Raw genomic sequence first — 15,571 nt, forward strand, 5'->3', positions numbered from 1 at the left:
CGTTTCCTGTTGCTGGTAGGTGATTCCCAGAGGTCTCACGTCCTGATGTCACTAGTGCAGTTTTATTAAAAGCCAGCAAACTCAGTCATCTAGTCATTGGCATTTTGAATTTGTAAATTTGTGAAGTCACAGTTTGTGTTTCACGACTCTGGTTACGTCTAACCCCTTTAGGCTTACAATTCACAGTTCTGTTCCCTGTCTGCGATTCTGACGACACATCCTGAGCGTTCTTATTTAATTGTTGTCTTCCCGATTACAACTCATGTGTGGATTCCGACTTCTTCATGTCATCTCCTGATTTCTCAGTTTGTCTCAAATTTGTAGTTCCTGAAAATACAGTAATGCCTGACTAAGCCTCAGTTGATAGACAGCACAAATTTTGCCTCTTCTATTTCCCTCCGAACACTGGCATGTGACTGATGAGGATGCGTTGCATGACACTATCAGAATATGGCTATAAAATGGCAGCACTTAACGTCTCGGGTATCCCTCAGAAGGAACGCCAAAGAATATAATCTTTTCTGTAGTTAAAGGAAAAGAATCCCAAGCTGGCACTAGTTTTCTTGGGGTTTTTGGAACCCCCTCTCTTTTTTAATTTTAGGTTTGTTTTGTCCCTTATTGTTTAGTATTTTTCTGTCCCATTTGTTTCCAATTTTTGCCTGCACCTAGCTTATAGTTTTGGCCACACTTTTAAAATACTTTTTCATCTCCTGATCTTATTCCTTTCTATAATTCAAGACCTCCTTGCTCCGTCCTTAACAAGTGAGCATTTTAAACCACCCTGCAGTAATTGGCTTGGTTATGCTCTGTAGTTGAGTTGGACCCTAACCCTGAACCGGTCCCTGGCCCATGATGGCCTCTGTTGCACCTGCATGACTTGATAAGTGTGCCTCAGTGTCATGTCTCAGCATTTCTCCCCTGGATTCAAAGTTGTGTCTCTTGTTCATTTTGTCTAATTTTATATCATTTATTTCTATTAATATTTATTTTGTTTATTATGTACACTCACTGGCCACTTTATTAGGTTCACCTATTCAACTGCTTGTTAACGCAAATACTTAATCTGCAGATCACATGACAGCAGCTCAATGCATTTTGGCAAGCAGACATTGAAAAGATGACCTGCTGAAATTCAAACCAAGCATCAAAATGGGTTAGAAAGTTGATTTAAGTGACTTTGAATGTGGTGTGGCTGTTGGTGCCACACAGGCTGGTCTGAGTATTTCAGAAACTGTTGATCTACTAGGATTTTCACACACAGCCATCTCTAAAGTTTGCAGAGAATGATCTGAAAAAAAGGGGAAATTTCCAGTGAGTGGCAGTTCTCTGGGCCTTGTTGATGCCAGGAGGTCAGAGGAGAATGGCCAGACTGGTTCAAGGTGATAGAAAGGCAACAGTAACTCAAATAGCCACTCGTAACAACTGAGGTATGAAGAAGAGCATCTCTGAACACGCAACATGTCAAACCTTGAAGCAGGTGGGCTGCAGCAGCAGGAGAAAACACTGGTGCCACTCCTGTCAGCTAACAACAGACAACTGAGGCTACAATTCACACAGGTTCGCCAAAATTGGGCAACAGAAGATTGGAAAAATGTTGCCTGGTCTGACAAGTCTCGATTTCAGCTGCAACATTCAGATGGTAGGATCAGAATTTGGCATCAACAACATGAAAGCATGGATCCATCCTGCCTTGTATCAACAGTTCAGGCTGGTGGTGGTGGTGTAATGGTGTGGGGGATATTTTCTTGGCACACTTTAGGCCCCTTAGTACCAAGTGAGCCTCATTCAAACGCCACAGCCTACCTGAGTATTGTTGCTGACCATGTCCATCCCTTTATGACCACAATGTGCCCATCTTCTGATGGCTACTTCCTACAGGATAACGCGCCATGTCACAAACCTCACATCATCTCAAACTGTTTTCTTCATCGAGACAATGAGTTCACTGGACTCAAATGGCCTCCACAGTCACCAGATCTCAATCCAATAGAGCACCTTTAGTATGTGGTGGAATGGGACATTCACATCGTGAATATGCAGCTGACAAACCTGCAGCAACTGTGTGATGCTATCATGGCAATATGGACCAAAATCCCTGAGGAATGTTTCCAGCACTCTGTTCAATGTATGCCACAATGAATTATGGCAGTTCTGAAGGCAAAAGGGGGTCCAACCTGGCAATAGCAAGGTGTACCTAATAAAGTGGCCAGTGACTGTGTATTCTTTGTGTTTATTTGATTACAGTCCTGTGGTTTTTTGTTTTTTTTTTGTGGGTGGTTCCCCATCACCACCAGGAACTGCCCTCCCTCCACCCTTTATATTGGTGTGCCTTCCGTACTGCCTGGCAGTTCATTTCAAACGTGCTAGGGTAGGGAGTGGAATGTTTCTCGTGCCTACCTGCATCTTTACCTTTACTTTGTAAATTCCTGGATTTTTTATGAACTTGTGCTCTGTTTTCAACTTTATCTTTGGATTCTGTTTTAGGACTTTGTTGCTGAGAACTGCTTTGCCTATTCAGACAATTCCTTTGTGCTCTTGGGAACTTTGTGTATTGCCAAGCCTTTTGTCAAAATAAACCTTTATTTAGTAAAGGTTTTTCAAGGCTTTTTTTGCATCTAGTCAGTTTTGATGGTATTTACTATAGCCCCCACCACACTAGAGGGTAACCTTTTGAAGTGCTTTTGGAACTCCTGAGTCAGGACACTGAATTACCTTTTGGCACATCCTCTGCCCCAGCTCCTTTTGCAGTCAGACATGCAGTTCTTACACTAGTAAAGGAATGTCTATTAGCAAGGCAAATGGGCACTAGCCACAAGGGAGACCACCATCCTGTCACACTGGCCAGCATTATACCTTTTTATTTATACTTTTTAAGGGTTTCATTATACATACTTGGCTATTTTTATTTAATATATATCGTGGTTCTGCGGTGGGCTGGCGCCCTGCTTGGGGTTTGTTTCCTGCCTTGCGCCCTGTGTTGGCTGGGATTGGCTCCAGCAGACCCCCGTGACCCTATAGTTCGGATACAGCGGGTTGGGTAATGGATGGATGGATGGATAGCCTGGTTAATTCTGGCGCAGTGTCATGTCTCATGCTGCCTAAAACCCTCCTGTTTGACTTGGGTGGTGGTCCAAATGAGGAGACTTAACACTGTAGGTCAGAGCTGACCTTTTGTGGACGACACGTTATTGTGAAGATGAAAAACTTCCTTTCCATTCAACTCAGTAATAAATTGGTTTGCCATGTTTTATTTATGGGCGGCACGGTGGCGCAGTGGTAGCGCTGCTGCCTCGCAGTTAGGAGACCCGGGTTCACTTCCCGGGTTCTCCCTGCGTGGAGTTTGCATGTTCTCCCGTGTCTGCGTGGGTTTCCGCCGGGCGCTCCGGTTTCCTCCCACAATCCAAAGACATGCAGGTTAGGTGGATTGGCGATTCTAAATTGGCCCTAGTGTGTGCTTGGTGTGTGGGTGTGTTTGTGTGTGTCCTGCGGTGGGTTGGCACCCTGCCCAGGATTGGTTCCTGCCTTGTGCCCTGTGTTGGCTGGGATTGGCTCCAGCAGACCCCTGTGACCCTATAGTTCGGATACAGCGGGTTGGGTGATGGATGGATGGATGGATAGCCTGGTTAATTCTGGCCCAGTGTCATGTCTCATGCTGCCTAAAACCCTCCTGTTTGACTTGGGTGGTGGTCCAAATGAGGAGACTTAACACTGTAGGTCAGAGCTGACCTTTTGTGGACGACACGTTATTGTGAAGATGAAAAACTTCCTTTCCATTCAACTCAGTAATAAATTGGTTTGCCATGTTTTATTTATAAATGCCGGGCCTGTATGTGACAAAAGCAGCCCTGTTAGGCAGCAGGCCCGTTTTTGAAGCTTCAAAGTCCATCAGGGATGCAGCTCCCAACAGGTGGCCCACTTCATAAGCTTGTTTGTTTAACCGCTGATGGTGTCTCCTATTTCGAGTCACTTGAATTGTTTGCTGTTCCATGTGGCTGTCACATTCCACAGTCGGCTACCATTATATAGTGGCGTCATTGTATAATAATAGTAATTCTTTACATTTATATAGCGCTTCAGTGAGTGGGGCGCCGCTTCAACCTCGACTAACGTGTAGTACCTACCTGGATGATGTGACGGCAGCCATTTTTGTGCCAGTACACTCACCACACATTAGTTGTCAGTGGTGAAGGGGTGAGGGAAAGTTAGACAGTTAGAGAACGGGCATGATTAAGGGTCAGAATGACTAGGCCGTGGTGGGCAATTTAGCCAAAACAGCAGAATACACCCTACTCTTCATGAAGGATGCCTAGGGATCTTTAATGATCACAGAGATTCAGGACCTCGCTGAAGAATGGCGACATTTTAACAACACAGTGTCCCCAGGCCTGCACTGGGGCATTGGGATCCACAGGGCAAGCGTCCCCTGTTGGTCTCACCAGCACCACTTCTAAGAGCAACCCAAGGTTTTCCTGGATGGTCTCCCATCCAAGTACTACTTACCTTCAGGTGGATAATTTATTCTGAAGTGCAGGTGGTATGGCTGCTAGTGTTGCCTTGCTGCCCTACAAACAGTCATATTGCATGTGAAAGCAAGGATTCCCAAAAATGAAAATGAAAAGATGTTAAACATTCAGACCTCCTCCTGATCAGAGCTGAAGGGCCACTAGTGCCAGTATTCAAAGGGGCTCCTCAGCATTGATCCATGGCCTCCCAGATGACGTCGGCTACAGATGAGTAATGACAAGGTTAGTGTTTCTGTGCCGCTGTGTCTCTCTCGTTCAATGTTTACAACACCATATTAACTGATCACAGAACGCACTACTGATTCTCCCATCAGCTGTAAAGAGCTAAGTGGCGCCGTGAAAACTGTAATTACACAGCAATTTTGAAAGAGCACTGTCCCGCCTCTCTGGCTGAAAATAACCCAAGAAGCATCTGCGTCAAAGAAGGGAGAGAGTGGGACCAATTCTTTATAGGTTTATAGCGTCGTTACTGTCGCATGAACAGATTACAGTGACATTGGTACTTGCATGTGCTAATCAACATGCAATACATCGGGCTTTCCGGCACCATAATTAGTGAGTATAGAACAAACTTAACCTGAAAAATATGAGAACGCCATTTACAGTCCTCCCGAGGGTGGGTGCTACAATATCAGATTCCTTTTTTTTTGCAAGTACACACGTACTGTGTGGGGGACGCCATAGAGAAGAAGTAGCGAACAGCAGAAGCTCCCAAACTTTTTTAAGCCAAGGTCCCCCCAAAATGTTCTACCATCTGATCAGGCCCCCCTCCCCAATAATGTAAACCAAATGCTTTGAAGCGGAGCCTAAGCTTGGATCTCAGTCACTGCTTTAAAACACGATTAAAGTCTCCAGCCATTATAATTTTATGAGAGTACACAATAGGAATAGACAGAAAAACATTTTGGATGAAATCGCTATCATCCACGGTAGGTGCTTAAATATTTATCAGAATCACTTTAGTATTAGAAAAACTGCCCTTCAGAATCACATAATACGTCTGACACCACAAATGGGATAGTTCTGTGTATTAAGATTCCCACATCCCTAGTTTTCACTGTATAGCCCAGCGGTTCTCAAACTGTGGGGCGCGCCCCCCTAAAGGGGGGCACTGAAGCTGTACAAGGGGGGCATTGAATAAATGAACAAGACATCAAAAATAATTTTTTACATTTTTATTTCAAATTTAAATTTGCAAGCATATAATCACAACAAATGCATTATAACTATAATTAAAATAAAACATTTCTAATGCATAGATCTAATAACTAACTGACGAGTGGCACCGCTGCTGCTGCTTTTATAGTCGCGTATTTTCAATCCAGAAAGTTCCGAGATGCATCGGTATCTGTCATGAACATTCGGGTAACAGTAGATCAGGTGATAATGCGGCGTGACTGCACCACATCGGCAGCGTAGCCAATACAGTATTGCCAAATTGAGTTAAAATAGTTTACTGCGTATTGAGTTATTTTCATGATACAACTAACAGCGGTATAATATTTGTTTGACGAAAATATGTTTGTCTCGCGCAGATTGACTTCATTGGTGTCCTCATTTATGAGATTTTAAAAAATTAAAACATATTTAATCGTTTCTTTGCACTAAAAAAATAATTAAATAAGAATACATAATTTATTCTTTGTTTTTGGGATTAGAATTACTACCAAAAACCACACAAGGCATTTTAACAGTTATTAAAGCACTTTACAAAAAATAAATTGCAAATATCTCATCGAAGTTAGCCGAACACATGCACATCTTATGGAGATAAAAACGATAGGATACTGCGACACCGCACGAGTATCATACCTTTGTTAGTGGTATCATGGGTTATTCTCATCTATCTTATATTATGCAGGGGGCACAGAATTATTCCAGCTAGAAAAGGGGAGGGGGGGTGCAAAATACGAAAGTCTGAGAACCGCTGGTATAGCCAGAGTGAAAGATTTGGTCAATCCAATCCTGTTCCAACCAAATCGGGTCCTTACTTATTATGGGAGTCGCCTGTAAAAGTACTATTTTGGCATTTAAACCTGTTAAGTGAGTAAATACTTTCTTTCTCTTTAATTCATGATTGAGACCTTTGATATTCCAGCTCATAAAGTTCACTGTGTAGTCATAAAAACATTGGTTCTGAACTTTTGTTGACATTTTGTAGTGTTAAGTAGTACACTTTTATATATGCAGCTTTGACCTAGATTTCAAATTATTGCCCAGTGTTACGGCCATGAAGCCTATTGTTGTGTTGGCATTAATCTTTAATGGGGTAGAAAGGATAAATAAGAAATAGCTCTCTTTCTGTCTTCAAACCCCCCATCAGTTACTGCTAACAGCAATCACACAGCATGAGTTTGGATAACAGCAGACCAAGTCATCATCACAAACACTTAACTACAGCAGAATGCTGACACACGTGATCACAGGTCATGTGGCAAGAGCTGGATGAAAGGCGAGGATCATCCTGCCTTGGCCAGGAGACACGCAAAAGACACCAGTGCAGAAGTGGGTATGCTAGCATCATTGACAGGGTTGGACCAAATAACAATACCCAGCTGGGTGGCCAGTGTGATGGAATTACAGGGGAGACAACCTGTCAGGGCTACGTACTCCACCGACACGCTAGGTGGCAGCATCCCTGGATGACTCCACCTGTACGGACTGGGAACTATAGTCCCATGAGACAGCCTTCTTGGGTAATCCCTACTTCATGGGACTTCCACTTGACCTGGATGTGTTACACCCTAGCACCAGAAGTGCTTTTGGGTCTGAGGTAAAAGAAGCCGCTCAGCCTCATCCAAGCAAGGTGGAGTCAGGTGGAAGATGGACAAAGCTCACCTGGAGGGGTGGAAGGAGAGAAGTACTTGTGTTTATGTTGCTTTCTAAGGTATTTGTGTTTAATAACCTTTTACTTGAACCCAGGACTTGTGTCTGGAGTTTGTGATGCTGCAAGTCTCCTTGCTGGTTACAAAATTGCATTGCATATCCTGAATCAGCTCTTTTCAGAATTTCTTAAAGACTCGGGTAGGGATTTTTGGAGATGAAGTAGACGTTTGCAACATCTTCAAACACAGCTGTTCTTATCAGTAACGCATGTCTTCCTAAAACAATACCTCTTCGTATATTTTTTTCACTCAGAATATTGGCATATTTGTCAGAAAGCTTCTTCTTTCTTTAAGACCAGTAAGCCCCCGATTCTCTAAAGAATCGCAAATCCAAGAATGGCAATCACTTTCTGTTCCCTCCGATCTTTGGAGGGATGAAAAATCATGGAGGGTGGGAGCGTCCTGGGAAAGTTTTCATTTCATTAAATAAATATATTTGTACTAAAAATAACCAATTTATTAAAACTAAAATTGAAATGTAATTGTTATATCATTTAAGTCCAAAATGTCTTTGAGTTGCTCAACTCATAAGTAACAAAAATATCGGAGTGCAAAGGTTTAAATGAAGTAAATTGGACACAAAAAATTCATAAAATGGTAAATTCAAAATAGTTAATCAAAAATTTCCTTACAAACAACATTTTTCGTAAAGATGGTTTCCTGTCCCTGAATCAGCTCTCCCTGGATAGAATGCGTTGTCAGCTAACTGGCGGAATTGTTTAGCGGCTGTCCGTCGTTCCTTTGTTGGAATACTGAACATCTTAAACCTTCTAAACGACTTTCTAGCCTTTCTGCATTTTCCTCTGATATTGTTTGTGATGAACAGTTGCGCAAGCCTTCCAAACGCTTCTCCTGTTGTTCTGTTGTCTCGTTTGCACGCCTATCCTCGCGATACCTGAGCTCTTTCTTTTTGGAGCCATGACTCCTTTGCTTCTGCCGTTTCAGAAGCGCATTGTAGGCACCATCGTTCATTGTTTTTATCCATTGTTTTTTAATCTGTATTAGTAAATGAAGGTTGTATATGCGGTGGTGTGCGCGTTCGTGTTTGGGCAGCGGTTGTATTGTGCACGGCTTGCTTCTGGCCTTTGGCATCTGTGCATATATATAACCTTCGTTTAGTAATGTAGATATTCAGTTCATTTGTAAATGACAATTAACAAACCCTTACCAAAAGATTAAATACAGTTGTATTACAGTTACATATGAATTCAAATCAAAAGAAATACAAAATGACCTCACAAATTACAAGCAACTTAAAGTAAAAAACAAATAATTAATAAGAAATAACAAGAATTCTTTATATTTATATGGCACTTTTCTCACTTATCAAAGCGCTTTACGTAGCCACTTCATCTTCCACTAATGTGTACCATCCACCTGGATGATGCAACGACAGACATTTTTGCACCAGTACACTCACCACACATGAGCTATTAGGTGGTGAAGTGGCCAGTGACAGACAGGGCATGATTAGGGGGCCAGAATGAATAGGCCATGGAGAGCAATTTAGCCTGGACATCGGGATACACCCTGCTCATTTAGAAGGATGCTCAGACATCTTTCATGGCCACAGAGAGTCAGAAACTCACTGAAGGATGGTGCCTTTTTTACATGACAGTGTCCCCGTCACTGTACTGTGGCATTCAGGATCCACATTCAGACCACAGGATAAGTTGTCCCTGCTGGCCTCACCAGCACCACTTCTAGGAGCAACCCAAGATTTTCCTAGTTGGTCTCCCATCCAAGTACTGGCTGGGCCTGAACATACTTAGCTTCAGGTGGGCGACCTGTTCTGAAGTGCAGGTGGCATTGCTGCTGAAAGTCAAAGTGAAGGCTGAGCCCCCCTCATGGCAGCGCAGTTCTGCTTCTGCCACCTTCCTTTTCTAAGGAAGGACTAAGGTTACCGAACATTATTGATTACCAACATTATTTTGTGAATATTACAATGAACTGTTAGATAGTGTGACAGATAGGGGGCGCTGTCGTCCCCTTGAATCCTCAGACAATGCGTCAGACACTAGGTAAAAGTCCAGATAATGAATTTATTTGTACAATAAAGTGCACAAAGCACCTTCACCTCACTTTCAATAATCAATGCAATCACAATAATAATAATAATAACAACAACAATAACCCAAATCCTCCACACCTCCCAGCAGCTCAGTCACCTTTCCTCCCAACTCGGCTCAGCTTGCTGGGATCTCCCACAGTCCTTTTATATCCTATAAACCTTTTTCTTCAACCCGGAAGTACGTCATTTCTTCTGTCCCCGTGACTGGGACGTACTTCCGGGCTGTATGGAAAATAATCCTTGAGCCTCCCTGCAGCGTCCTCTGGTGGACCCCACGGTATCCAGCAGGGCTGTGAAGGGAAACTCCAAGGTCCATGATGCCCTGCTGGAATTTGGGGCATCTCCACATTGCAGGTAGGGCTCTGCCTGGCGGCTTGGGGTTATTGGCCGGGATAAACTGCCGGCCATAGTCCACAATAGGTTTACTTTATTATTAATAAATGTAAACATTTCACTCTGTTCTTCAAAGTATATTCTTCTGACATTTTTTAAAACTGTTCTAAAAACAATGACACACCAAAAATTTATCAAAACTGGAAATATTGTAACGTTGGTATACCAAACCAGAGAGAGAGAGAGAGAGAGGTAGAAATGGTACTATGACAGGGTGAACAAGGCAGCACTCGCCTATGAAGGCATTGAAGTAGAAACTGTGCTGTGGAAGAGAAAGACTGCGGTGAGTCGAGTGGCATCAGGGCATTGAGGGCGAGACTTAGGGCGGCAGATCTACGGCATTTGGGCTGAGCCCAGGGGCAGTGTGTGGGCAGGTGAATGGGGAGCGTTGGAGAAAATCGTTTTAATGCTCTTTAGGCTCACAAGCTTCTTGTAACTGTGTTTAATAAGCAGCTCTTATCCCATATTGATGCAGCTGGCTTAAAGATACCCTTGAAAGGATGCCATAAGATTCTGAATACTGTATACAGCTTTACCTTTACATTCTTTATTTTTAGGTAATACAATACAGTTTATTTTTCTATAGCCCAAAATCACACAGGAAGTGCTGCAATGGGCTTTAACAGGCCCTGCCTCTTGACAGCCCCCCAGCCTTGACTCTCTGAGAAGACAAGAAAAAACTCCCAAAAAAAAACATTGTAGGGAAAAATGGAAGAAACCTTGGGAAAGGCAGTTCAAAGAGAGATCCCTTTGCAGGTAGGTTGGGCATGCAGTGGGTGTCAAAAGTAGGGGGTCAATACAATACAATACACAGAACAAATCCTTAATACAGCATAATAATACAAATTTTAGAAGCATGGAGCAGAATTTAACAGTAGATATCACATAATAGAGTCCTGGAGACCTCATCCATCAAGCTCCCTTCTCATTTGGCCATTCCACGGCTGAAACGTTGCTCGGCCAGCCAATCCAATGAAAGGACCCCTCTTTCCCACGATTCCTGTGATCCTCCATCAGGGATGACTTTACCATAGGCAGGCAAACAACTTGGCAGGTGGGCCGTGGCACCAATTGCCACATTTGAGTACCGAGGAAATATTAAGCTGAGTTTGAAATTAAATTAATGTGTTTTGGGGGCATATTTAGGGTTTAAACTATGAAAATAGGCATTTTTTTAACCACACAGGCCCGCACCTAGGAAATTCTGAGCCCCAGGCAGCTGACAGAGTTCGGGCCCCTTTCGTGTTTCAAATATGTGCGTATATTTTAAAACTCGAAAGAAGGGCGAGCCCCAATCAAGTGTCATGGTTGCCCCCAGGTGTGGGCCTGAACCACATCCAAAATTCACAGTTTTTCACAATTCGCGGGTGACCTAGGAACGTAACCCCTGCGAATTGTGGGAGTGTCCTGTATAACAGAAGCGATTTATTCTGACTCCTGTCTGTCTGCTTTAAATAAGGCTGCCCTCATATATACGGGACATGTCCCATACTTGTTCATTTTGTCCCCTGTCCTGTACTGACCTTTCAGGGACACCCAAATGTTCCATATTTAGTTCATTTTCAAATCTCATAATAAAATTACGGTACTTAGTTGTAACTTTATAAGTAATTATACTTTCTTTTCTCAGACTCTCTTGATGAAAATAACCCAAAGGTAACGAGGAAACTTGTGTTTGCTGCCTGTTTGCAGCTTGTTCAGTTGCTTTAGTTGGCCGAGGACAGCGACGCTCTTACCGGTTTGCTCTCCAGCTGCACTGCTGTGCAGTTCTTTATCATCGCTGCAACATACAGTGACTGTCAACAAAGTGTGTTGTTACTACTTGCCACTGCCCACTTTTTTTCTAAATGCCTATATTAAATAATAATATTTCTCTGTTGTCTGTATTAAATAAATATTTTCAAATGATTTCACTTTTACAAATTTTTTTTTTTTAGCTTGTATTAAATCATTTTCAAATGATTTTACAGGTGGCACAGTGGCGCAGTCGATAGCGCTGCTGCCTCGCAGTTCCCGGGTCCTCCCTGCGTGGAGTTTGCATGTTCTCCCCGTGCCTGCGTGGGTTTCCTCCCACAGTCCAAAGACATGCAGGTTAGGTGCATTGGTGATTCTAAATTGTCCCCAGTGTGTGTGTGCGTGTGCCCTGCGGTGGGCCGACGCCCTGCCCAGGGTTTCTTTCCTGCCTTACGCCCTGTGTTGGCTGGGGTTGGCTCCAGCAGACCCCCATGACCCTGTAGTTAGGATATAGCGAGTTGGATAATGGATGGATGGATGATTTTACTTTTGTTTTCCTCATAACTCCTTGCTTTATGTTTTTAACTTATGTCTCTACTTTTATATAATATATTGGTCTGGGTGTGTAGGGGGCATGTATAAATTTATATATATAGTAATATAGAGAGAGATTTTAAGAGTGTCCCTGTGATGATGTGGGCTCTGGCTCCACAATTCCCATCTGATTTTGGGACCCCTTGAACCCAACACCGTCAATAACGTAACCGAGTGAGCTAGTCAGTGGAGGCAATAAACATCTGAGCAAGGGGATGGTTGAAAACAAGTGCATCAGTGCTTTTATTAAAACAGTCAAACAAAACAGGTGTTCCAATAAATAGTGCAGTTCATTCAAAAGTTCATTAAATAAATAATCCATTAAAAGAACGTGGAGGTTAAAATAGAAAAAAAAACAAACCTTTAAAACGAGAGGTTTAAAATGATCAGGAAGCAGTCTTAAAACAACAACAAATCCGGTGCTCTTCTATGTTAGCGTCTCACCTGCTTCTCCCAATTGGGCTTTGCAGCAGGCGAGACGCTCTCTGCAGCTGCCCTCCTGTAACACTCACACGAGACTGGAGACCTCCTGATCCCTGGCTTCAGTTGGAACTCATCCCAGTCTCGGAGAACTTGGTTTCCCACAACGGCCAGGTCGCCCACGTTGGGGATTCCAGCACCAAGTCTCCCGACTTCCGCTGCCTTTCCATGGCCTCTCTGTGGCCAGTCGCCTTCCCTTGGTCACTCCCGCTACCTGATTGCTCAGCGGGAGCGACATTCAACTCAACCGCCTGGGTGAAGGCCCAACACCCCAGGCCCTCGCAGCTGCCCATGAGCGCTCATTCGCTCGCTCGTTTGCTCGCTCTTCGCGGCTCGCTCGCTCTCTCTCTCTCTCTCACCGACCTGCTTCCTCGATCGCTCCCAGTAACCTCCATCCTCTTTCCTTATCTCGTTCTTTTTTTTGTCCCCCTTCCAAAACCGACTCGCGCTTCTTTTTAAAATGACGAGGGCCACAGCAGCTGCAGCATTAGCCATGGGACAACCACGAATGTGGGCAGTTCCTCACCTGTGCATTAGGTGAGAAACGCCCACCCTACGGATCGCCCCGCGGACCACTATGGCCCAACGTCCCCTCGCTAAGCCGCAAGCGCGGCGATCATTTATTTAAAACGAATGGCTTTTGCTCAACGAGCTGTGGACCCATAACACCACAGTCCCGCATTTCTAATTTTTTAATCTGGCAACCCTAGCTTTAAAGTATGCAGACAATTCTGACCATGAGTCTCAGCAATAAGAATATGTTCCATATTCATGTCTAATTCATCCTCTGATCTTTTTAAGAAAATGTTTTTGCTATAATTTGTATGCTACGTATCACCTACATGCTAAAGATGCTCTTGTATATTTGTATCTGGGAAAGCTTTGTCCAAACAAAGGAAGTTAGCTCATCTCTGACTACAAGGGAAGAACATGCATCTTGCTTGGTATGCTCCAAAGGTGTCTTTGATAAATATACAGTACGGCATTTCTTATATACTTGCTGGAGTCCTGAGAGGCTTTATGTTCTATCAATTTGGGATCAAGAATTTTTACCTATCAGGAGCCTTAAGGAGTGAGGCAATAGCAAAAGTAAATGTGGTCTTCATATTGTCATGTGTGCAGAGAAATTATTACTTGCATATCAGACCGACATGTAGCGGGCACAGTGCTGCAAGTATTTTTTCATTGTGGACCCCAGTCTCTGCTCGACTCGCACCACTCACACGCAAAGACATGGAGACAAATGGATTAAACAGTAATCGACATGAATGTATTAAATAAAAATAGTAGGATATAATCAACTAACAAAACAATCCCTCCCTCCATCTCCTGCTGGCAATCAGACATATAACAAAAGCACAACAACAACGTGCAACATAAACACAAAGTCCAATGCACTGTCCATATGAAATGACAACAGAGGATGTGGAAATGATACAGAAGAGATAATCCAGAAAAGAGCTCGCTGTGAGTAATGTGAAACGGTCCTACCGGTATTCCTGATGCATTGAGGGTTGATGGGATTGGCACAAAGCAGTCCACACGTCCACATAGGACAAAGCGATAATCCAAAGTCAGATGATACTGACGGCAAAACAGACGACTGAACCCTGACACAAACTCCAGACTTTTGAACCCCCTTACTGGCTAGATGGTTTCCCTTTTCAAAGCTCCCACTGACTGATCTTATTCCCAGCAGCCCCGTGCTCTCCTGAGACATCCAATCAGGGCCACAGCAAGGTCTGCTGGGAGTTGAAGTTCTTAAGTCACATATCACTGCTACAAATATCTAACACACCAAGAATTTTTTAAACACTTCGTTGTAATTAACACAGATGAGCTTATCTGACGTAGGACAGTGAGGTGCCATATTAAGGTTAAGGGGTGTTTGAAGAAAAATCCTAGGGCAGAATAATTTGAGTCCAGGATGTGGGAGATAATTTGTGAGTCCCAGGAGCTGCACCGGGCAGGATGAGGGTCGCTATGAGTACTGGGGGGAGCAGGGCAGTATGGCTGACTTGTCTCAATGCTCTTCATCTCCTCTTTCTTTGACCCGACAGATAATCGCTTATCAGCCTTATGGCCGGTCCGTGGACTGGTGGGCCTATGGAGTGCTGCTGTATGAGATGCTTGCTGGGCAGGTAAGAACTGGGGTAAATGTGGCTGAGCAATTGGGTAAGAAAGGCAGATTGAAAGTCAGCATAAAAAATGAAAAAGCTCTTTAAAATCTGGGGGCATTGCAGATGAGCCCACCCCTACTTGATGACATGTGTACATGTTATACATGACATCTTTGTTACGTTTTGTGGCCTCTCTGATAAGACCACACATTTGCACCTGACATTGCAACAAGCTGGTGTCGTGTCCACCATTAATCAGAAAAGTTAACTGCCCAATCCGGTGAGCTAAAGAAGCATTCCAGTTGTCCACAACTTATAGTTGAGACTTGGTGGGCCTGTCCCTGCATGGCTCCTTGGCACGGGTGGAGTCACCCAGGGTCTGTAGCCCCTCTACATGCCCCTGTTTATAGCAATAATAATAAAATGAGTGAAGCCTTCCAGAAGGTAACCAGCCTAACTTCTGCTTTTTACCCGCAGCCCCCCTTTGACGGTGAGGATGAGGATGAACTGTTCCAGTCCATCATGGAGCACAATGTCTCGTACCCAAAGTCCATGTCTAAAGAGGCTGTGTCTATCTGCAAAGGGGTGAGTAACAACCCATCCCCACAATGCTTTACTGTGAAAGCGTACTGGTGATTTTAAATTGAAATTCAGGGGATTTAAAGGAGAGCCTCTTCAAACTGGGGGGATTCCTGTCAGGATTAATTCTGTGTTCTTATTCTCAGAGGTTTCCCCCTCCTCCTGTAATCCAAGACATACTTTTAGTTTCAA

At 43.6% G+C, this 15,571-nt stretch overlaps 1 protein-coding gene across 1 annotated transcript in view; it reads left to right on the forward strand.

Annotated features, from left to right (window-relative positions):
- Window positions 1–15,571, forward strand: part of LOC120517149 (protein kinase C alpha type-like) — a 77,183-nt gene that overhangs the window by 51,188 nt on the left and 10,424 nt on the right. Inside the window, exons 12-13 of the mRNA XM_039739300.1 lie at window positions 14,741–14,821; window positions 15,278–15,385. Coding sequence (XP_039595234.1) covers window positions 14,741–14,821; window positions 15,278–15,385 — 189 coding nt within the window. The remainder of the gene's footprint in view (window positions 1–14,740; window positions 14,822–15,277; window positions 15,386–15,571) is intronic.

Source organism: Polypterus senegalus, chromosome 17 (assembly GCF_016835505.1).
Source record: "Polypterus senegalus isolate Bchr_013 chromosome 17, ASM1683550v1, whole genome shotgun sequence".
Classification (NCBI taxonomy): domain Eukaryota; kingdom Metazoa; phylum Chordata; class Cladistia; order Polypteriformes; family Polypteridae; genus Polypterus; species Polypterus senegalus.